At 39.9% G+C, this 23,652-nt stretch overlaps 1 protein-coding gene across 2 annotated transcripts in view; it reads left to right on the top strand.

The window, feature by feature from the left end:
- LOC104599522 (TAF RNA polymerase I subunit A) overlaps window positions 1–23,389 on the top strand; it is a 47,691-nt gene extending 24,302 nt beyond the window's left edge. For both annotated transcript variants that reach the window (XM_010262096.3, XM_088887296.1), the window contains 4 exons: window positions 2,931–3,016; window positions 18,702–18,835; window positions 21,143–21,442; window positions 22,778–23,389. In XM_010262096.3, coding sequence (XP_010260398.1) covers window positions 2,931–3,016; window positions 18,702–18,835; window positions 21,143–21,442; window positions 22,778–22,962 — 705 coding nt within the window. In that variant the 3' untranslated portion in view covers window positions 22,963–23,389. The remainder of the gene's footprint in view (window positions 1–2,930; window positions 3,017–18,701; window positions 18,836–21,142; window positions 21,443–22,777) is intronic.
- The last annotated feature ends 263 nt before the right edge of the window (window positions 23,390–23,652 follow it).

Below are 23,652 nucleotides of genomic sequence, written 5' to 3'. Positions count from 1 at the left end.
CAGGTGGCCTAAGAGAAGAGGGAGAGTTTTATGGAGACGTGTTAGGGCTGCTTTAGTTTGGACAGTTCGGGAGGAAAGAAATAACAGAATTTTCAATGATTAAGAAAGGGATGAGGCTACTGTTTGGGGCTGCCCGCTAATTAGGGCTATTAATTGTGCTAAAGCTTTGGATCTATTTTCACTCTTCTCCATTGATGAAATATGGAGAAACTGGGAATTAGTTGCTAAATCTTCTTCGGTTAAGGAAAAACCTGTTCTAGCCTAGAAACCCCTAGAAGAAGGCTTCATAAAGCTAAACTTTGATGGAGCAGCCTGAGTAATCCTGGGCCCTCTAGTATTGGAGGTGTATTTAGGAATACAAAGGGCCAGATTGTTGCTTTAGTCTCTGGTCCAATTTGAGTGGCGGATGTGGTTAGTGCAGAGGTCGAAGCTGTTTTATAGGGAGCTCAAACTGCTAAAGAGTTGAACTTTAGGAATTTGGCCATTGAAGGAGACTCTAAACTGGTAATTGGATGGGTGAAATAACTGGAGACAGTAACTTGGTCTTTCATGGGGGCGATGAGAAGATTCAAGTGGCTAACTTCTAATTTAATAGTTAGAGTTCAATGGGAGAGGAGATCGGTTAATGGCCTGGCAGACCTTACTAGCCAATCAATGGGTAAATAGGGAAAACTTATTCTGGGCTACATTGTAATTTATTTTGTTTTTGAGTCAGCAACTTGCACCTCTTGGGGGTAATTCTGTATTGTATCAGTTGTCAGTCCATCTTAATTAATCTTAATGAAATGCTTTATTATTCATAAAAAAACTGGATCTTACAAAGAAAAAAACTAAATTATAGGTTAGTTCCTTAATTTTACATATCAATCAGCATGCATATAAATAAAAGAACAGCAATGCACTTTTTTTGATCAGCAAATAATTTTTTCCTTAAAAAATCCTTTTATTTCTTTCTATAGAACCTCCCAAATTACTTCAAAAGGAATACGGCTCCAAAAATATTTTAGTTTTCTTGACTTTAAGAACCAGCCATTTTGCAAATACCTCACTAGGGGACTTTGAATTCCAATCATCCTTGTTGACAAGCCTGAAGAAGAAACCCCAAATGAATCTTGTAAAATAGCAATGAAATAATAACTGAAACACATCTTCCTCCCTTGATCCACACAGCACACATTTATTAGCCATTTGAAATCCCTTACTTTTTAGATGATTTTGAGTGAGGATACTATTCATAGCTTCCAACCAAGCAAATACTTGCACTCTTGGTGGGATAGGGGCCAAAGCATTATAAAAAGACTTCACTGAAAATCTGCCACTTTTGCACTCCTTCCACCTTCTTGTGTCAGGCCTCTCTGGACTGATCTCTACCTCTTGTAACTTGGACAACAACAACACACATTCCTCAATCTCCCTATCTAACAGTGATATTCAATTTTTAGGGCACCAAATCACCACTCCCCACCTCACTCAAAGTATACAATCTTGGACACAACTCGCTCTCAAAACTTTCCCACCCCGCACAGTCTTCTTCCAAAACCTAATACTATTTCCTCCCCTAACTTTCCAAGATGTGCACTGCAACCCACCAGGAAACACTAAACTATCACAAGCTCTAAAGTCATATATATACTGCCCTAAAACACCATTATATCTTTGCCATTGAGGTTTTCTAATAATGACCTTCAGATGGACCCACAACAAACCATAGAAAAATGGTTAAAACCCAATAAAGAGAAAAGAAATGAAACTATGTAATGTCACTGGAGGGAGCTTAGTGGACCCTCTTAGAGAGAGGCCTATCTATTGTCAGATTTAGAACATATTGGGTGCTGCTAATGATCCAAAAACTGCTCAGCGCATATAGCCTTGCATCAGTATTCTGATGAGATACATAGTGCATAAATCCCAAGAGAAAGAACGAAAATGCCATTATTGAACTCAGTATTTTGCTTTGCATATCTACTCTTGTTATTTATTTGATCTTTTTGCTTTACATCAGTCTATTATTTAGATAATTAAGATGGTCACTTGCTTTGTAGTTTTTCCATTGCTTTGTTTCTTTTATTTGATTATAATCAACAAAAGGAAATAAACCATAATCAACAAAAGGAAATAAACCATAATTTGAAGCTTACATCACCCCTTGCTTTGCTAAGTCATCTGCAAATGAGTTGGCAGATCTCTTCACCCAACTGAATTTTATCTCATTATCTTTTGCCAGCCATTTATTTATTTTTTTTCCTTTCCTTGCTGTAATTCCACATAGCAGTCTTGTCTTCCTTTGGCCATCTTATTACCACCTCCAAGTCCTCTTCAATAATCAGTCTCCTAATGTTCAACTCCCTTGCTCTTTGAACTCCCTCCAATGCCGCCAAGACCTCAGCCCTTGGAGAGTCACCCTTTCCATTAGGGCCAGGGTAGATAGCTGAAACAATCCCCTCCTCATCCCTGAATACTCCCCCAATATCTGACAAACCTGGGTTCCCAAGGCTGCTGCCATCAAAATTCAGTTTTAGGAAGCCCAATGGGAGAGGTATCCAAGAGGGACTTATTTCCATTTTAACCTGGGCAGAACTTGCTATCTCTTTCCAGCTTCTCAACAGGTCATCCACTGAGAAGTCTATGAATGAATCCAGAGATTTCAGCCAATGTGCCACCCTAATGTGAATCAACTAACTTTTCCGTGCCAAAAGTCTTCTCTGACTAACAATATTGTAAACTGAGATCAACAATTAGTTTTGTAAGTGGCCCAGAAGGGATGATTGGTTAGATGTACTTTAACCGCCGTCTTAACTTTGTAACCTTGAATATTTCCATATGTAGAGCTCATTTAAATTGTTGGGTTTTTCATCCTTTATTTATGCAATCTGTCTGGATGTTTTGTTTGTTTTTTAATTATTGGAGCTGTACTTGGTCTCTTTTACCAGTTATTGCTACTTGGAAATCGCATTGGGGAGGCACTGGGGGAGCTTGAAAAGTTATGCCATAATTCAAATCTTACACTTCCTTTGAGGTAATTGTATTATTTGGTTGTTCTACCCAAAGATCTTATGTATTGAAATTGTTCCCATGGATGATGGTCAATCTTTCAATAGCTGAGTTCAGAAATAATTTCTGTAATGATTGGTTATCATGCTTTAATATCATTCATGTCATGCAATGTTGTATCAGTGCCATGTTGATAAAATAAGATGCTGTTATTGGTTATTGTTTTTCACTTATACTATAATCATTCCATGGCATCATCACGTTAGTGTCATAGGATATTTAACAATGTGGCATAATATGGTATGATACTGCATTGGTCAAGACTTTCGAACCCAGTGTTAAATTCCATGATGACTCTATCCTTTGAACCCATTTTGCTATAAATCTATCATCACTAGCATGACTTAGAGGGTGACAAATTTATAAGCGGAACTCACATATTGAAAATTGTACCATCATTTTCATCTTTTGAGAAAGTTTTGCCTTTCATATGTTGTTGCAATTGAATTTCTTTTCTACAATGTTATCTATGTAAAACTATCAAAATCCATTGGTCTGTAGTCAAACAATAATGATTCTGGACTTAGTTTAGTTTAGTTTTTTTAATATTTTTATAGTGGGAAATCCAGAAATTCGATTAGTTCTTGTGTCTAAACATTTACTTAATTGTGTAGCCAACCAAAAAATTTACTTAAATGTGCTTGATTAGGGCATGGTTTAATTGTAAGCTAGTTAGATATATAGACCTTTCCTTTTCTTAACACTTTTTTTTTGATTGGCAACTTTTCTCGATACCATTATAGTCAAATAAGTATCAGTCAGAGAATTTTGAGCATTTGTGTAAAAACTCCTGCACTAGACTAGGAAATAAGGGGGATGAGGAGTATGGTGGGTGTCATGTGCAGAGAAGACCATTGACAGCACTAGTAAAAAGAAGTGATCTGTTGCAAGTTGAAGAGGTTAGGGGTAGATCAAAAGGGCATGGGTTGAAGTAGTAAGAAATAATTTAAGTGCTCACAATTTAACAATGAATATGGCCTTAAACAGATTGGAATGGCAAAAAGGGATTCATGTTACTGACTCCATATAGCTGGTAAAGCTTGGATGATGATGATGAGTATGGTTGGTATTTTGGCAAAAAAGGATTCTTTCTTTCTTTCTTTCTTTGTGTGTGTTTTTGGGAGGGGGGATATGTATCAAGTGTGGCTTTGTAAGAGAAATGCATGCAGTTCAACATCAGGAAAGGGAGACATTAAGACCTATAAGATATACCTTGCTGATGGCTCCCTAGCCCCTATCACAGGAAAGGGAGACATTAAGACCTATAATGCCCTGACCTTATCATCTGTTCTTCATGTGCCTAACTTGATACCAATTTGCTTTCAATTAGTAATTTGACTAAATCCCTGAATTGCAGTCTGACATTTTTTCCTTCATATTGTGTTTTTTAGGATATGGAATCTCAGAAGGTGATTGGGAGTGGCCATGAAGCGAATGGGATCTATCTGTTAGACATGCCTGAGTAGAGCCAAGTACAACCTAGGAGAACTACATTTGTTTCAGAGTCCACTAGTCGTATTATGTTATGCCATAGTTGTTTGGGTCAATTTTCCTTTTCTTCATTGAGTCAATTGTTTTTAGAGTTATTTAAGGGAATTAGTCTATTGAGTCTTCATTGTTCACTCTGATGTGTGGGGGCCTTACCATTACCATGTATGGGTGGGTATAAATATTTTATCCTGTTTATTGATGATTTTCACGATATACTTGGATTTACCTTATGCGCTCTCGGGCTGAAGTGCCTAAACTTGTGCAACAGTTCCTTGAACATATACTCACTCGGTTTAATACCCGCATCAAAATATTCTGGTAAGACAATGCTAAGGAATATTTTGAGAAGGACCTTACCTCCTATCTTGACTTCGTGAGAAGTTTGGGGTTATTCATCAGAGTTCTTGCGCCCACACTCCACAACAAAATGGAGTAGCAGAGAGGAAAAATAAAACATTGCAGAAGTTGCAAGGAGCATTCTTTTTGCAATTCATGTTCTTTTGAAGTTTTGGGGTGATGCAGTTTTAACAGTTACCTACCTTATAAACCATACGCCTTCTCGAGTCTTGGGGTTAAAATCTCATTTTGGAATCCTCTTTCCTAATGTTTAGATTTTCTCTATTCCTTTGAGGGTCTTTGGTTGCACTTATTATGTCCACATTCCCAGTTCCAAAAGAAACATGTTTGAGCCCAAGGCTCGGAAGTTTATCTTCCTTAGTTATGCCTCAATACAGAAAGGGTACTATTGTTTTGATCCCATTAGTGGCACCCGGTTTGTTTCCATAGATGTCACCTTTGCAGAGTCAATTCCTTTTTATAGCCATCCTTCTGAGGGGGAGAGATCTCTTGAGTTGTTTTCTTCATCCCTTCCTTTGCCAACTCCAGTTGAGTCTTGTGTCAAGCCCTCCATAGTTACTCCCATTCCCATGGAGGGATCCTCTCCTGTGAGGTCTTCCACTCCTGCTCCTCCCCCTCCTCGTGCTAGTCCTCTAGTTGTTTCCACTCATCCTATACTCAGAGGTGGTACTAGCGGCAAAAGCTAAGGCACACACAGGTTGATTCCACACCTCTAGTTGAGTCTCAAGCGCTCTCGATTCCTAAAGAGAGGACATGTCCATCACCTCCTCTACCAACACCCTCGTTTTTAGACCTTGACCGACCTATTGCTTTGAGAAAAGGTAAGAGGAAATGTACAACTCATTGTATTTCCAAACACCTTTCCTACAACTTGTTGTCCCCATCCTACTATGCCTTTCTAGCCTCCATTTCCTCTCAATCCATCCCAATGTCTTTCAGAAGCTTTATCCACACCAGATTGGAGGATTGCTATGAGTACTGAAATAGAAGCCCTTCATAAAAACAATACTTGTGATATTGTTAACTTGCTAGCTAGGAATGAACCTGTTGGGTGCAAGTGGGTTTTCACTATCAAGTATCGTGCAGGTGGTTTAATTGAGAGGTATAAGGCTTGGCTTGTTGCCAAGGGATATACCCAAGTATATGGGATAGATTACAGTGAGACCTTTTCTCCAGTTGCTAAGATGACTTCGGTGAGAGTTCTTTTATCCTTAGCAGTGAGCTATGATTGGCTTTGTATCAATTTGATGTTAAGAATGCATTCCTGAATGGTGATCTCACTGAAGAGGTATATATGTCCCTTCCTCCTAGTATATATGGCAAAGAAATGCAGGGTAAGGTGTGTAGATTGAAGAAATCACTTGATGGCTAAAACAATCTCCATGTGCTTGGTTTGATAGGTTTAGGGCTGCTCTTGTTTAGTTCGGCTACACTCAGACTCAATCAGATCATACCCTCTTTGTTAAGAGAAAAGGCACTTTGGTGACATTTCTTAAAGTTTATGTAGATGATATTGTGGTTACTGTAGTGATACAAAAGAAGGTAGTGCTCTTAAGAAGTTTCTCAGTTCTGAATTTGAAATTAATGATTTAGGGGAGTTGAAGTATTTTTTGGGCATTGAGGTTGCTAGGTCCAAGGAAGGTATCTTTATTTCTCAACGGAAGTATGTGCTAGACCTTCTTACTGAGATTGGAAAACTTGGTGCTAAACCTGCCTCTACCCTATTGATGTGAATCATAAACTCTCAACTGATGATGGAGAACTTTTAGTTGACAGGGGAGTGTTTTAGAGATTACTGGGGAAACTTCTTTATCTATGTATGACTCGTCTAGACAGTTCATATGCTGCGAGTGTCATCAGCGAATTCATGTATACTCCCAGGGACACACATATGATTGCTGCAGAAAGGGTGTTATGCTACCTCAAGGGAACCCCCAAAAAGGGTATATTATTTGCTAAACATGGACACATGAAAGTAGAAACATATACAGATGTTGATTGGGTAGGAAATGTGGATGACAGGAGATGCACATCAGGATATTGTGCTATGGTAGCCGGAAATATTATTTCCTGGAGAAGCAAAAAGCAATCATTGGTTGCTAGATCTTCAGTTGAGGCAGAGTATAGAGCTATGGCCCATGGTTTTTCTGAGTTGTTATGGCTTAGATTGATGCTTAATGAGATGGGTGTTTCATGTGACGAACCACCAATGTTGTATTGTGATAACCAACCTGTTATTAACATTGCTCATAGTCCAGTTCAGCATGATAGAACTAAGCACATTGAGGTAGACAGATACTTTATACGGGAGAAAGTGGTTCCAGGAGAGGTGTGCCTACCTTTCATTGCATCAGAAGAGTAGCTAACAAATTTTCTAACTAAGAGAGTCCTAAAGGCAAAGCTTCAACATTAAGTAAGCAAGTTGGGCATGATTGACATCTATGCTCAGCTTGAGGGGGAGTGTAGTGAGAATGGGCTGAATGGGCCTTAGTGTTCTTTATTTCTTTTAGGTAGTATTTAAAAGTTATGTTTCTTAGTTATGAGCCTTAGTTATGGGCCGTCTTTTATTTTCTTTAATTATTTCTTTAGAGCTGGCCGCTCCATTAAGGGCATCTAAGTAATTATACTCAGACTTAGAATTATTAATAAAAGTGATGAAAGGGGGAGTGTAGTGAGAATGGGCTGAATGGGCCTTAGTGTTCTTTAATTATGCTCAGCTTGAGGGGGAGTGTAGTGAGAATGGGCTGAATGGGCCTTAGTGTTCTTTATTTCTTTTAGGTAGTATTTAAAAGTTATGTTTCTTAGTTATGAGCCTTAGTTATGGGCCGTCTTTTATTTTCTTTAATTATTTCTTTAGAGCTGGCCGCTCCATTAAGGGCATCCAAGTAATTATACTCAGACTTAGAATTATTAATAAAAGTGATGAAAGGGGGCTAGAGAGAGAGGTTTGAATTCTTCTTTTCTCTCTTCCCTTCTTTTCTTCTTCCACAACCTATTGCTGAAACTTCTTTCTTCTTCTTTCTCTTTCTCTCCAGTTTTCTTTTCTTACATTATCTGAATAACTGTAGGTGTAATTTTCAACTCCAATAGTAGCAAAAGAAATCTCAAGCAATTCCAGAACAGAAAGTATCTGAAGGAAGAAGAAAAGATCAGAGGTGGAGAGATTGATTTCTGATATAGAAGGCATAAGAGGGGAAAGAAGGAGAGTGTCTAACTTGGGGCATGATTTTAGGAACAAGTTCCAAAACCGTTGTCTATGAAAATCATTAGCTGGAATGTAAGAGGTCTAGGGAGTGCAAGGAAGAGAAGGCTAATTAAGGATCTCCTTAGAGGGGAAAGGTCGAATAGTGATGTTATAAGAGACCAAATTAGCTAAAGCTGATAGAAGAGCAGTTGACCAAATTAGTAAGGAAGGGAAGGATAATTAAGGATCTCCTTCCAAGAGACCAAATTGGAATAAATTGCGTTTTTGCACCTTCTTGGGGGGCTTTGGGGGGTATCGTTATTTTCTGGAGAGAGGATGTTGTGGAGGCAGTGGAGGAGTTAAAAGGACTCTTCTTGGTGTCGCTAGAATTTAGGGTGGTGGAGGATGGATTCACTTGGGCATTAACTAATGTGTATGGACCAAACAATTACAGAGAGGAATGAATTTTGGGAAGAACTCTATGGGATTCAACGGTTATGGGAAGGTCCTTGGTGCTTGGGGAGGATTTCAACGTAATCTTGCTTTCTAATGAATCAAATAATCCCCAATAGATTATCATAACCAGCATAAGGATGTTCAATGAGTTCATGAATAGCTATGAATTGAAAGAACTCCCTTTATTGCGCCCATTATGCTTGGTCCACTTTTTAGGAAAAATCAACTTGCTCGAATTAGATAGATTCCTATTTAATGAGAGTTGGGAAAACAATTGGAGGGGTTTGATAGCTAGAGCGCCACCCAGAGTTACTTTTGACCATTGTCCCATTGAGTTAGGACACGGGCCTTTTAGCTAAGGATCCCGACCTTTTAGGTTTGAGAAAATATGGTTGACACACCCAAACTTTGTAAAGAAGATCGAGGAATGGTTGATGGTTGAAATTAGGGGGGTGAAGTGGAAAGGGGTAAGATTTCACAAAAAAATTAAAAAAAATTGAGGTCAAATTTGAGGGAATGGAAAATAGAGACCAATTTGGGAGAATAGAACTAAAAAAAATCTTCTTTGATGAATCAAATAGAGGAACTGGAAGTGGAGGAATCACAAAGAACCAGAATACTCAAGAAAGAGAATTGAGATAGAAGTTGAAGAGGTCCTCCAACGGGAAGAAATCTCTTAGAGGCAGAAATCAAGATGTAAGTGGATAAGGAAGGGGATGGAAATACCAAATTCTTTCATGAGTTAGGCGACGTTTGATAACGCTGAATCCGCTTCTTATCTTTGAAAAACTTGATTTTCAGAGGTAATAGACGTTTGGGGTCATGTTTAGAAGTGGATCTGAATGCCACTTTTAGATCTGAAATTGTAAGAGGTCACCCAACTACTTAATGCGGTCAGAGGCAGTTCAGAGCTGATAAAATGTCCTAAATGCCCACATATCATTTCTCAAATGACAAAAATCTTTTTTTAACCCAAATCCAAGCCCCAATTCACTTCTGAGTTAAACTTCAAGTCCCCTTCGATGCTGACAACTCTACCAGGGATGGTTTCCATTTCTCACAATGTAAAAAAACAATGAATTTTACCAGTGACGATTTCCATTTCTCACTTCGTAAAGCTCTCCATTAATGGCGGAACTCAAGGAACACCTTCTGCCAGGATCTTGGCCAGTTGCAAATGTTAGAGAGCAATTGTTTAGATCCCTTGCCTCCAACCAGTCACGCTTCCAAGGCACGAATTTCCTAGGGCTGAAGAAGCATGGGCAAAGTATGCATCTTGGTGTTGACACCTTTGGGAACTCTCACCTCATTTTTGTAGAACTGGTGACATCTACCAATGACACCGACGGTGGTTCCTTGTGGAAGGTACATCCACCAACCATTTGCTATTTTGACTTGTTCAATCTCAATACTTTATGAGTCTCAAGAGGAGATAACCATTTGTTTTATTGATCACTTCAAATCCATTCTAAGGAGGCCACTAGATACTAGAGTGGAACTAGAGGGATCTTTCTGAAGAAAGCAAATTTTGGTTGGAAAGGAATTTCAAGTAGGAAATTAGGCAAGTTGTATTCTCAATGGGCAGATCTAAAGCACCAGGGTCAGATGGGTTTACTATGGCTTTCTCTTTCCATATTGTTGGATTATAATCAGAGAAGATTTGCTTGAGGTTTTCAGAGAATTTGAGGATAATTCAGTTATAAGTTGCAGATCAACACTATTTTCTAGCCCTGATTCCAAAGAAGAAAGAAGCCAAACAGCTAAAGGATTTTAGACCTATTAGACTAGTGACTAGTATGTTTAAAATTATTTTGGCTAAGGTCCTATCTTTGAGGATTAAAAAGGTGCTTCCGTCCTTCATTAGTCAAGGTCAAGTAGCCTTTGTTTAGGGGGGACAAATAATTGATCGGATTTTAATGGCAATTGAATGTGTGGAGTAGATGAAGAGATCAAAGCATCAAGGTTTTGTTTGTAAACTAGACCTTGAAAAGGCCCATGATGTAGTGGATTGGAGCTTTCTGTTAGAGGTGCAAAGGAAGTGTGGGTTTGAGGATACATGGTGCCTAAGACAAGGGGATCCTTTATCTCTGTTCTTATTCACACTAGTTGCCGTTTAGCAACATGCCCAAGCTACACTTGGTCACAATGGCCTTTATCCTACTTAGGAGTTCCCCAAGGTGCTAAACCAAAGGTTTTGGAACCCTGTGGTGGAAAAGTTTGAACAAAGGTTGGCAGCTTGGAAGAGAAACTATATATCCTTGGGGGGTAGAGTAACCTTGGTTAAGGTAACACTAGCCAACATGCCAATGGGGAGGTTAAGAGGTTATAAAAATTGATGAGAGACTTCTTATCACAGAGAAAAAAGATGATTTAATCATGTGGGAAGTGGTGAGTCGATGTAAAAAAGAAGGGGGCTTAAGATACGTTGGGTTAAAAGATCGGCTAATTCCCTAGCTGACGGTTTAGCTAAACAAGGGGCAGAAAGGGATTCACTTTTTTGGGCCAAGCTGTAACTTTAGTGTGTTTTCTTTCTTTTCTCTTTCTTTTTTCCTTTTCTTGAGGTTCTTTGTTGCTCTTGGAAGATAAGCGTGTTTGTCTTCCTTTTGTAAATCTTCTATTGATGAATTAATGAAAGTGTTATTGATCAAAAAAAAAAAAAGAAGGGGGCCTAGGGGTAGGAAATATAGTGAGTAAGAATGAAGTTGTTCTAGGCAATTGGCTTTGGAGGTGACCCTTGGAAAGGGAGAGGTTATGCCATGAAGTGGTAAAAAGTATTCATGGCTGTTTTGAATCTGGTTGGGATGTTGGGGTATGTCAAAGGGCCTTGCTCACAACACCTTGGAAGGTAATTTTTGGCACTCTCCCTTAATTTGTCAGGTTTGTAAGGTATGCTGTTTGTTCTGGAAGTTCTATCATCTTTTGGGAAGATATTTGGGTGGGCTCTGAACCATTAGAAGATCGTTTTCCTTCCCACTATTCAATTTCCCTCCTCGAAAAGAAACCTATTTCAAGGTTCCTATCCCCCGGTTATCCCTTCCTCATGGGTTTTCCCAATAAAATAAATCTACCCAAGGTCAATTCCTCCTAAAATAACTGTTTTCTGTTGAGAAACCTTTTATGGTAAGATCAATACTTTGGAAAACTTGCAAAGGAAGAGACCTTATTGGTGTTTATCCCCAAACTGGTGTATTTTGTGTAAAGTGCAGAGTGAGGACTGTTACCATTTGTTGATATCTTGTTCTTTTGTTGCTAATATTTGGAATTAGTTTTTAGTGCTATTTGGGTGCAGGTGGAACTTGCCCTCTGAAGTAAAGTTGCTTTTTGAACCACATGCCTTAGTGTTACGGTTCAAAGCAGGCTTAGCCTTGCCTACGCTTGGCAGGCTTACGTTAGGGACATGCCCGTCATTTTCGCCTATAAGATTTTTGGGAGAACTGATGTCATCTTCAGGCAGACCACCAAAAGCTTAACGTACTCTTTGAGGAGGGGTGGTTGACCTCCTTGGGTGCCTAACCTTGGCACTCTTAGACCTCCATCCCCTTGCGGGGCGGCCCTGGTTAACGGCTAGCATGGCTACCAGGGTTCCTCATGGGTGCACACTTGCTCATGGGGACAGTGTTGGACCGGCACTGCGCTACCGATACTCAAGGGAGGCTTGGCATGCGGGCCTGGCTCAAGCATGTCCCTTCACCTCGCTAGCCCCTTGCCCAAGCTGATTGAGCTATCCCGTTGCCCCTAGCGCACGGGTGTGTTCCGGCCCAAGCGGTTGCCTATCATCATGGCACACAGGTGCCTGTCATCATCGACATACAGGAGACCCTTCACATCGGTGCCAAGTCACCTCTTCGGCGCATGGTCGCCTTCCATTATGGTTGTCCCCCTTTAGCACGTAAGCGGCGCCTCCCATGGACCGGTCTGAGCCAGGAGAGTGCCCCGACCATTGGACTTGAGGTCATGATCCAGTGCTACTGACTTTGGTGGAGCCATCCCATCGGGCAACTCCTAGCCTCTAAGCGCATAAAGGCTTGTCCTGGCCTGCCTTGGCCAGGACGCCGCACGGGTTTCTTCCGCTGTAGAACTACCCCCATGACAGTTGGTATCAGAGCAAGTTGGCTAATTGCAACAACAGTTGGTTTTCAGCAGATTAGCCCAGAGCCAGTTGAAGCGGTCATTTCGACAAGCAGCATTTTGTGGGGTGCGGTCCCTAAGCACTTCCACCCAGGATCGAGCAGATTGTTTATCAGGCCTATCAAGAGGCCATTCAATGTTCGCGTTCCCATTCCAATGACCCTAAAACAGCTTCCCTTGCGGTTGCAAACGCATTGGTTGTTGTCCTCATGCGGGGGCAGACGCGTGAGCCTTGTTAGGAATGTGGTTACGCTAGCCGTTGGAGCATGGCGGCCCTACACCGGCAAAGTTTCAGGTGGACATGCTCAGTTTTCAGGTTGAACACTTGCAGCAGCAGAAGCTTATCACAAGGCGAGTGCATGTTCGACCACTCATGGGTAAAAGTTGCCACACTCGCGTTTGAAGCGGTCAGGTCTCCTTGAGGCAGCAGTAGTGGGGCCCCCTCGGAGTGAAGATGTAGCCCGAGTCGGCGAGGCGAAGCGTAGTTTCGAGGGCCCAGAGAGCATAAGCCATGGCTAGGTTTGAGTAACCCGAATCGGCGAGGTGAAGTCTGCAGGCCAGCATGGTGAAAGGGTACCCAGGTCATCGCCAACATGAGGAGTAGACCTATCAACGTGTTCGGTAGCATCACTGAAAAACTACCAAGAAGACGGTTGAGCCTTGAGGTAAGATGATACATAGGACGGACCTCCGCGAAGCACCACACACATTTCTTCGAGGGCCCTTCTTTCATAGTTCAACGGCATAGCCATTGCGCGGTTTGAGTAACCTCGACACTGGGGGTGAAGTCCAGGCAGGCCGGCATGGTGAAATGGTTCCGTCCCCATAAATGGACACCAACATAGGCAAGACCCGGGTTGGCCAGGCGAGCCCTAGAACTGGCTGAAGAGTGGATGGCGCGGGACTCAAACGCCCATTCACGGAAGGAGTCATTGTCGAGGGCGACAATGAATTGAGTGGGGGAGCCTGTTACGGTTCAAAGCAGGCTTAGCCTTGCCTACGCTTGGCAGGCTTACGTTAGGGACATGCTCGTCATTTTCGCCTGTAAGATTTTTGGGAGAACTGATGTCATCTTCAGGCAGACCACCAAAAGCTTAACGTACTCTTTGAGGAGGGGTGGTCGACCTCCTTGGGTGCCTAACCTTGGCACTCTTAGACCTCCATCCCCTTGCGGGGCGGCCCTGGTTAACGGCTAGCATGGCTACCAGGGTTCCTCATGGGTGCACACTTGCTCATGGGGACGGTGTTGGATCGGCACTGCGCTACCGATACTCAAGGGAGGCTTGGCATGCGGGCCTGGCTCAAGCATGTCCCTTCACCTCGCCAGCCCCTTGCCCAAGCTAATTGAGCTATCTCGTTGCCCCTAGCGCACGGGTGTGTTCCGGCCCAAGCGGTTGCCTATCATCATGGCACACAGGTGCCTGTCATCATCGGCATACAGGAGACCCTTCACATCGGTGCCAAGTCACCTCTTCGGCACATGGTCGCCTTCCATTATGGTTGTCCCCCTTTAGCACGTAAGCGGCGCCTTCCATGGACCAGTCTGAGCCAGGAGAGTGCCCCGGCCATTGGACTTGAGGTCATGATCCAGTGCTACTGACTTTGGTGGAGCCATCCCATCGGGCAACTCCTAGCCTCTAAGCGCATAAAGGCTTGTCCTGGCCTGCCTTGGCCAAGACGCCACACGGGTTTCTTCCGCTGTAGAACTACCCCCGTGACATTAGGGCAGTTGACAGAAAGTTGGAGTTTAATGTGTATGTGCATGAGAGCAGCTAGTTTGTGGACAATTTGGGAAGAAAGGGATGCAAGAATTTTCCAAGAAAAGAAAAGAAGCCTGGCTGAGGTCAAGGAGTTGTTTAGGGCTAAAAATATATAATGTAAAAAAAAAATAAATAAGGCTTGAGGGGCCAGATTTGACAGCTGGCCCACTTCACATAAATTAAACTTATTCTGGTTATGGGGGGAGTTAAGCAACAACCCCACGTATGAAGAGTGGGGTGGTTGCTCTAACTTTCCTACCCCATAACTGTCTCCTCTATATAAGGGGGAGAGGAGAAGAAAATTGGGCGGCAGATAGAGAGAAGGGAGAAGAGAACGAGATAAGAAAGAAAGAGAAAAAAGAGAGAAGAGAGAGGAAGAGAAGAAATAGAGGAGATTTGAAGTTCGGCTGATGATGTGTAAGGATAGGCTTACACAGGTATAAATCTTTCTATCTCTTTAAAATTTTATCTATTTCAATCCTTATCTTCTCTCTCTCTCTCTAGAGTTCTGTTAGAACTCAAAAGCTTATTCAAATTATATATATGTATATCCGGTGGATTCTATCCACCACAAAAGAAATGTTAAAACAGATAAATAAAAAAAAATTAAACACTTGGGAATCACTGTCATGTTCGGTTACAACAGATTATAAGTAAAACTAGTACTCGGGACCCACTGTTTGGTTTGGTGGATTTTATCGACCTCAGAAGAGCAGAACTTTCAGTGGACTGCCCAGTATTACAGCAGATAAAAACAAAAGAAGGAAAACAAAAAGTCATGCTTGGGGCTCACTGTGATTAATGGGTTGTCAAGTATTTCAACAAATGTATTGACATCTGTAAACAAAAACAAATTAAAGTCAATATGTAGCATAATATATTCAGTGGGTCTCATCCACCTCAAAAGGATATACTCTACTGTTATGACAGATACATAATTCTGTTTTGATGGGTCCCACTCATAATTGGGGGACCCATTGTCACATTTGGTGGATCTTATCCACCTCAAAAGATGGTCGACAATGGACCATCTATTGTCATAACAGGTTTTAGATAACATGATTTAGTGGGGTCCCATTCAGCATAGTAGGTCCCACTACCAAATTAGCAGTGGGTCTCACCTATAAGTGGGACCACTGTGGATTTTTTTTACTTCAGAATATCAAAGTGGGCCACACCTACTATCAAACCAGCCTAGTGTGTCCCACCTGTCAGCGGGGCCCACCGTTAAAATATTCAGTATAAAAACATTAAAGAGGGCCACACCCACTATCAAACCAACCTTGTGGGTCCCACCTGTCAGCGGGCTCCACTGTTAAAATACTCAAGTTTAAAACATTAAAGTGGGCCATGCCCACTATCAAATCAACTTAATGGGTCCCACCTATCAGCGGGGCCCACTGTTAAAATATTTAAGTTTAAAACATTAATGTGGGCCACATCCACTATCAAATCAACCTAGTGGATCCCACCTGTCAGCGGGGCCCACTGTTAAAATATTTAAGTTTAAAACATTAAAGTGGGTTATGCCCACTGTTAAATCAACCTAGTGGCTCCCACCTGTCAGTGAGGCCCAAATATTCAGTATAAAACATTAAAGTGGGCTACGCCCACTATCAAATCAACCTAGTGGGTCCCACTCGTCAGCAGGGCCCACTGTTAAAATATTCTAGTCTAAAATGTCAAAGTGGGCCATATCCCACTATTAAGTCATCATAGTGGCCCACTATTAAAATATTCAAGTTTAAAACATTAAAGTGGGTCCCACCCATTCAGCGGAGCCCACTATTAAAAATACTCAAGTTTAAAATATTAAGGTGGGCCATACTCACTATCAAGTCATCATAGTGGGTCCCACCCATCAGTGGGCCCATTGTTAAAATAATTAAATTTAAAATATCAAAGTGGGTCATGTCCACTATCAAATAGTGGGTCCCATTTAGTGGAGCCCACTGTTAAAATATTAAAGGTGCTCAATTGTGTGTGGGTCCTGTGACCTATCTACCAATTGTGGGGACAACTCATGGGTATAACCCACTAAGAATCCAAGCTGCTGGGACTGCTTATACCTGCTATTGGGTTTAATCCTTATAAAGTAGCTCTTTCATATAAAATCAAAATCAAAGGGTATTTCCTCTAAGGAATATAATTAATGGGTTTTAGCAGACATAGTGCATACTTATACACCCTGAATAGGGAAACCCTAATTCTACTCAAGTTCTTTTTTTGTGAATTATGATCAAAACAGGAGTGTATCATGACAAGAACAATATTTTGCCTGAACGGAAATCTCCCCCGGAAGGTGTGGTAAAAATGAATTTTGACAGAAGTAGTCAAGGTAATCCAGGGCCCTTGGGTATAGGAGGGATGCTGAGAAATAAGGATAGCAACATAATATCATCCTCAGGACCAGTGGGAATTGGTGACTCTACAAGGGCTGATAGTTGCTAGCCAGCTTGGAGTGGAGAACCTGATAGTTGAAGGGGACTCCGAGGTGGCGAGGGCTGGCAGTCAAACCCAGAAGCTGCACACTGGTGTTACTGGGATCTTCTGAAGAAAGTTCATCGGCTTACAAGGAATATGTCAGTTAGTTTTCAGTGGGTCAGCAGATCGGCAAATGCCATGGCTGACTCTTTGGCTAAACAAGGGGTATCAAGGGGTGATCTGTTCTGGGCTACCTTATAATTGTAATTCAGGACAGAGTGTGTACTTAACTGCTTAGCTCTAAGGGGAGGTAGCATCTTGTGCCTCCTTTTAGGCTGATGGTACACCTTTTTTATTTTCTGATTAATAAAATACCACAAATTTATCAAATAAAAGCTTCCCCTTTAAGAAGGTTTAGTGCTCTCAAATTCCTCCTAGAGTTTCTTTTTTTTTTTTTTTCGTGTGGAAGGCTTGTTTTTAGAAAATAAACACTTGTGACCTCTAGAAAAAGAACGAAGGAAGGTTGTACATTTCCCCACATGTCAGCTCCCTACCCTATGCCTTAGTAGTGGTGAATCTGCTGAACATCTCCTTCTTCAATGTTCAGAGACAATTAAGATCTGGATCCACTTATTCTTGTAGTTGGGCTTCTCCCAAGCTCATTGAGGAGTTTATTTGGCAATGGCAAGGTAGAGATCGTAAAAGGGGGAAAACCTATTGGTCTATGGTGGCTCAAGCAGTGGTGTGGGGTGTGTGGGAAGAAAGAAACAATCAAATTTTTGAAAACAAATCTAGATCTCTTAGTGATTTGATCTCTCACACGACTTTTATGTGCAATCTTTGGGTCCTGAGATCTTTGGAGTTTATAGGAGTTTCTTTGAATGAGCTTCAGCTGAATGTGGTGGCAATCTTGTCTCCCTTCCCTAGTCACTCAAGAGTTCTTAACTTCTGCATTGAAAGGGAAGAGGAAGAGGACCGTAAACTTCTATGGATGTGCTCTGGGAAATCCTGGGATATGTGGTATTGGTGGTGTGTTTAGAGAAAGGAATGGTAACATTTGGTGGGCTTTCAGTGGTCCTATTGTGAATGCTGACTCCACTAGGGCTGAGGTCCTAGCTGTGCTTACAGGGCTCCAAATAGCAAGAGAAAAAAGGTTGACTGCTCTAGTCATCAAAGGAGATTCTGTTAACACTATGAAGCGTCTTGGGGAAAGGGACAATGGAGACCGTCTCACTTTCTGAGTGAGGCTAGAGATCATCAGGATTCTTTGACTGTTAAACTGCTCTGGATTCCTAGGATGCTGAACTCTACAGCAGACAAACTAGCCAATTCTGGTGCTCTTGGGGATGCATTATTTCATAACAGAACTCTACCTTTGTAATTCCTGAGTTGTTTCTTGTACTACGTCATCTCATGTACTTTTTTTTTTTTAGATTTTAATACAATTAGTTAACTTTCTCTCAACAAAAGGGACTAAAATATTGGTGGTCTGGATGTGAGGCCAAGGAAAGAATCACTGTATCAACATCATATAGTAAAGATATATCATACCTTTATGGTGTTATTTCAACTCTGAAGCAATCCTTGCCCAGTACTTCAATACATTCTTATGTTTCTCAATTTTACTAGTATTCTGTTTTGCTGGAGGAAATCTGTTCTTTTTTTTTCATACTTCTAATTTATAGTAATTCTCTCTTTTTTTGTGTTGTCGAAAACTTGTATGAATTACGTGCAGTATTTCATTAAATGTTATTGTCACTATAAATTATTCATGAAACTTGCCATGCCACTGGAAATAAATATTATAGGGCCTTAATCTTTCTTACTTAAAAGGTTACCATGTTCTGCAGATTAAAGGCTAGTCTTCTGGAATGTTTTGATAGCAAGAACTCTAGCGTACTTTCAACTTGCTACGAGGAAATCTTAAAGAAGGATCCAACATGTAGCCAGTCATTAACAAGGCTCATCACCATGCATAGAAATGGTTTGTACTGGACCCTGAAACTTGAAGTTGGATATGGTTCTGACTTCTAGTAGTATAAAGGAAAATACCTATTTGTCAAGTTCTTTGGTGAATCGTGTACTGCTTAGGTCTTTTATATATAGCAACACTTATTTCTAGGGTTGCGAATGGATTGGATTGAATTTCAATGGGTGTATATCTGAATCTGATCTGATTCAGAATTTGATATGATTTTGAATGGATATGTAAAACATGGTTTCAAATTCAATTCACTTACATATCTGGATATACAATTTGAATCCTATTTGATTACAAATATCAGTAAATCTATAAAAATAGCATAAATTTATAAAATTAAATACAAAGCAAACAATATGCCTTGAATTGAAAAAAATAAGTTTATCTAAATCCCAAATCCAACTTAATTTGAAGGAACTTTAGTACTCAAAATAATATTTTATATATTGATATATAATCTGATTGGATCAAGCAATATCTGAATTTGGTCCGATTAATAAACGTACCATACTTTCACATCCGATTTGTCCCAGTTATGGCTAAATGGGTATCTGAATCCAACTTAAACTAATCAAGTTCAAATTCAAATTAGATTAAATCCAATCCATTTGCGGCCTTAAGTCCATAATTTTTCTTTTCTTTTTATTTGATTGCTAAGAATTTGTTTATCTTTGCGACAAAAATCTCTTGTGATGTTAGAAAGTTTAGTTATTTACTGATCAGGCTTTGATTTCTCAAGACAAATCAAAACTCACTGAAGATCAAACTTGTCTTTCCCAGTGTTTTAAAAGGCATATGCTTGGAGGCGTTGATTGAAACCATTACCATAGGAGGCAAACTTGTCTTTCATCACTATCACCTGTTAGCTTGGGTGCAAAAAGAAAGGAGTATAGAGGTGTTGATTGAAACCATTACCATAGGTGGGTGAGGACAGTGGAATTATTCTCAGACATTACATGTGATGACTCAGAAATTGGGGGCAGTTGCATTTTCTTCTTAAAAACTAAAAATTATTAAAGAGTGGACAAGCCCCGCCTCCTTGTAGAGGACGGGGGAAATAAAATTTTGATGGGAGCAGTATGGGCACCCTGATGCCATCTGGTGTTGGGGGGAGTAATAATAGATGAGAATGGAAGTATTCTTGCATCGCATTCAGGTCTGATACAATATGGCTCTTATGTCCAACAAAATGTGGAACTTTAATTCTCCATACCATGTAGCTCTTGTGTACTTCCACATTAATATGGATGTAGACTCATATTAGCCTCATGCATGCACTTAATAATCCTCAATATAATTAAATATTAGAAGATTTTACTGTAAACATAAGCCCAGATTATAGAAATTCTGAAACATCTTACAACAGTCCCATATTCATATTGAGAACTAAAGTTACTTAGCCTTGCTCTTGAGCCCTTCCCCCTGGCCTCCGTTGGATGATCTTTGGTCATTTATTAATGGCATTTGATGATGTTTGGAATTCCATTATGAAGATGGCCTACTAACAATATTTCTGAAAGATAAAAGCCTAGTTGAGGCAGATGAGCCTGGAGAAGGGAGCTTTAGGGTTTGACTATGCCTTTTTCCTCAAGATGAGATGCCTGCACCTTTATATGAGTCCTCAGAACATGTAAGTAGTTCTTAATCCTTTTAATACCATCTCTGGGAGACATCTTGGATTACCTAGTACAGAAATCTGCCCATATGGATGGTCATAACAAGTGAATAAATGGTGGTTTCTGATATTATTAGTAGAACAACCCAGATGCTAAGTCAGTTTAATTGGGCGTTAGTATCATTTGGTTAATCATCTCAGAAATTTTAATGTCCACTGCTTTTTGAGTATGCTAATCTTTGGTCGTTTTTAATAGGACAAAAGTGTTTTTCTTTGGTCATCTTGGGCTGTTGATGCTCTCTTTCTCCATTAAAATTTAAGCCCTCCAAAAAAATAAGAATATGGTGTTGAGGGCAGGGAGTATAAAGTGTTCCTCTGTAAATGGGAGAAAAATTTTCCCTTCATGCTTGCTGCAAAGCTGCATTCTGCAATTAACATGACTGATGTTACTAAAGGAACTGAATAGCAGCCATCCTTTTGCTTCACTATATAGCTTGTGAGACTACTAATGTAACCATACTGTGTTTTATTTTTCTTTCTTTCTTTCTTTTTTTTTTTTTTTTACTTTAGTTGCTTTTGTGTTTTTTATTCTTTGGTGAGTTGTGTGATTGTTGTATGAATTAATATTTTACCATGGAGCTTTGTTACATGGCATTCTCTTAACTCACTTGTTGAGTTGTTTCTGGTATTTACAGGGGATTATGGTCTTGAAACACTATTGGAGATGATAGCTTCACATATTGATGCAACCTTTCCAGGATGTGATGTATGGGGGGAACTTGCATCTTGTTTCCTTAACCTCTCACAATATGAAGAAGATCGTTTATCAATATGTGGGGAAAATGGTGGAGATAAGCAAGGGTATTCTGCTTCTGTCACTGTTATCCCTAGAGCATTTTTGGAGGGAAAGTCCAGAACATCGTGGAATCTACGTTGCAAATGGTGGTCAACACGCCACTTCAGTAAAAGCACCCTTATTTCCAAAATGCAATCTGGTACCTTCTTATGAACTGATATTTATGGTTCAATATGTGGTAGTGATAATGTTTTATTGATTTGATGTTTGTCTAATAACCTTTATTGTTTTTTTTAAATCCTTAATGATTTTTTTTTGAGAAATCTTAAACTCTTAATGAATTGATTGGATAATTTCAATTTTATTGACTTATTATATTCTTAATCAGATGTCAGATCACACGAGCAACCATATTTAAAAAATAAAAGAAAATGAAAAGCAACAACTATGACAATGGTGACAAGTTGAATAACACTTTATCAGCCACTCTTTACCAGTGAAGGTGGCCTTACCAATAGAGAAAATGTGTTAATTTTTAATTACAGATGTCTTAAACTCTATTTTGAGTAATTACTAGTGTACTATCTTTAGTAATTAAAAGGACCATCACCCATTGTTTGCCCTGGATAACAGGGGTGTTTGGAGGGTGGATTGTATATGGACCTAACTTTGGTATTTGTTTTTTTTGGTTGCAAAGTTGCTGCTCCAGACTCAAACGTCAAACCCACTTTCTTACATTTGTCAGTATGAGATTTTACTATAAGACCAAGTAATTGACCCTTTTTCCATACAGTAATTGCATATTATAATATTTAGAATATCATGATTTATACTATTAGTACGGACATTATTATCTATTAGTGGTTTCAATTTTTATAGTTATTGGTAATTGTTATGTTGTTACTTACATGTTAAGCCTTATCCTCAAGTAAAAAGCTATGTAGAACATGTGAATCAGCAACAGATCACTAACAGATGAACTGGCAATGAACACTAACATTCTGGTTGAGATCTTTTGGAAAGAAGAAAGTTCAGCATACTAAACCACTTAAAAATAAGAAGCCTTGAATGCAAAAGATTCTAGAACCATCCTTGATTCGAGCAGGAAAGGCCCAGTTCTGATTTTCCCATCATGAGCTGGCTGGTTTTGGTGGTTTTTGGTTCATTGATTCTTCTGACAAAACATCTAGATGATCCTGCTATTAAATTGAGCTAGGATCTGGCTACTATATTGCACTAGATTTTCAACTCTGATTCCTTTATACGTACATATACCCCAACCAGTCAGCCACAGCCTGTAGCCATTTCAGAATTTCTACCAGAGGTTTCATTCTTCTTTGTTTATTAAATTTCCTTTCTTTTCAATGTTCTACAAGCAATGTAGTTCATGCCATAACTAGGATTACTTGTCCACGTCATGTTGATGTTCAATATTGCTCTAAGGTTTGTCAATTTTAGCATTAGACCATGAATATCTATCTATTCACATTCCTTCATAGTAAACTAATGGACCTTTTTCTTTTGATTGAAACAGATGAGTTGCAGCTCATAATGTTCAAGGCAGCCTGTGCATCTCACCTCTATGGACCCAAATTTGAATATGTTGTCAGTGTTTATACTTGTTTAGACAAGGAAGAAAACAAGGGCAGAGTGTTGTTCTTGCAAAAGCACATGATGAATTCATTCAATCTCCATGAAAATTTGAAAAGAGCAAATTGAATGCTGGAACTGCTTTTCTCTACAAATGAAGGATTTCTACCATTATTAATAAATACGACTAGGTGTTAGCGAAGAGTTTCTGACAATGATTTCTAGAAGGGAATGAGTCAATTATCTAGGGAATGAGTCAATTTATCTGGTTGTCTTACCGGACATTGACATGCAACACACGAATGAATGCGCGCACGAAGGCTTCCTCACAAAGTTGTCCAAGAGACGGAAGGATAGGGAGAAATCCATCTGTAAAAAGGATTTCATTCAAAATCCAAAGAAACAAAGTATCAGTTTTTAAAGAGTACATATGCAAGTATGTACAAGTACATGCAAAATAATACAAAATACGAAATACAGATGCAGTGTTTGGTTGCAGTGCAATTTTATTTGCACTAGTACAAATTCATGGGAATGCAAATGAATAGATTGTAAATTCTGTTTTAATTTTGTTTTGGGTTTTACTTTATTTTATTGGGAGAATGACGGTTCAGCCCAGGGTCAGAATTTTTAGGCCCAAAGTACAGTTGGAGTAGGTGCCAGTTTGGAATTGATGCCAATTCATGAACGGACATTGATGCATAGAGTAGGGGTATTTGACATTTTGAATGTTTATAGGTCTGCAGTGGAATTCAGAAAACTACAATGGGACTGTAATTTTCTGTATTTTAATTTCAATGCAAATAACAACCAAACACA

Source organism: Nelumbo nucifera, chromosome 1, assembly GCF_055504915.1.
Source record: "Nelumbo nucifera cultivar China Antique chromosome 1, China Antique-T2T, whole genome shotgun sequence".
NCBI lineage: Eukaryota > Viridiplantae > Streptophyta > Magnoliopsida > Proteales > Nelumbonaceae > Nelumbo > Nelumbo nucifera.
This window is presented reverse-complemented; position numbering and strand designations above follow the sequence as displayed.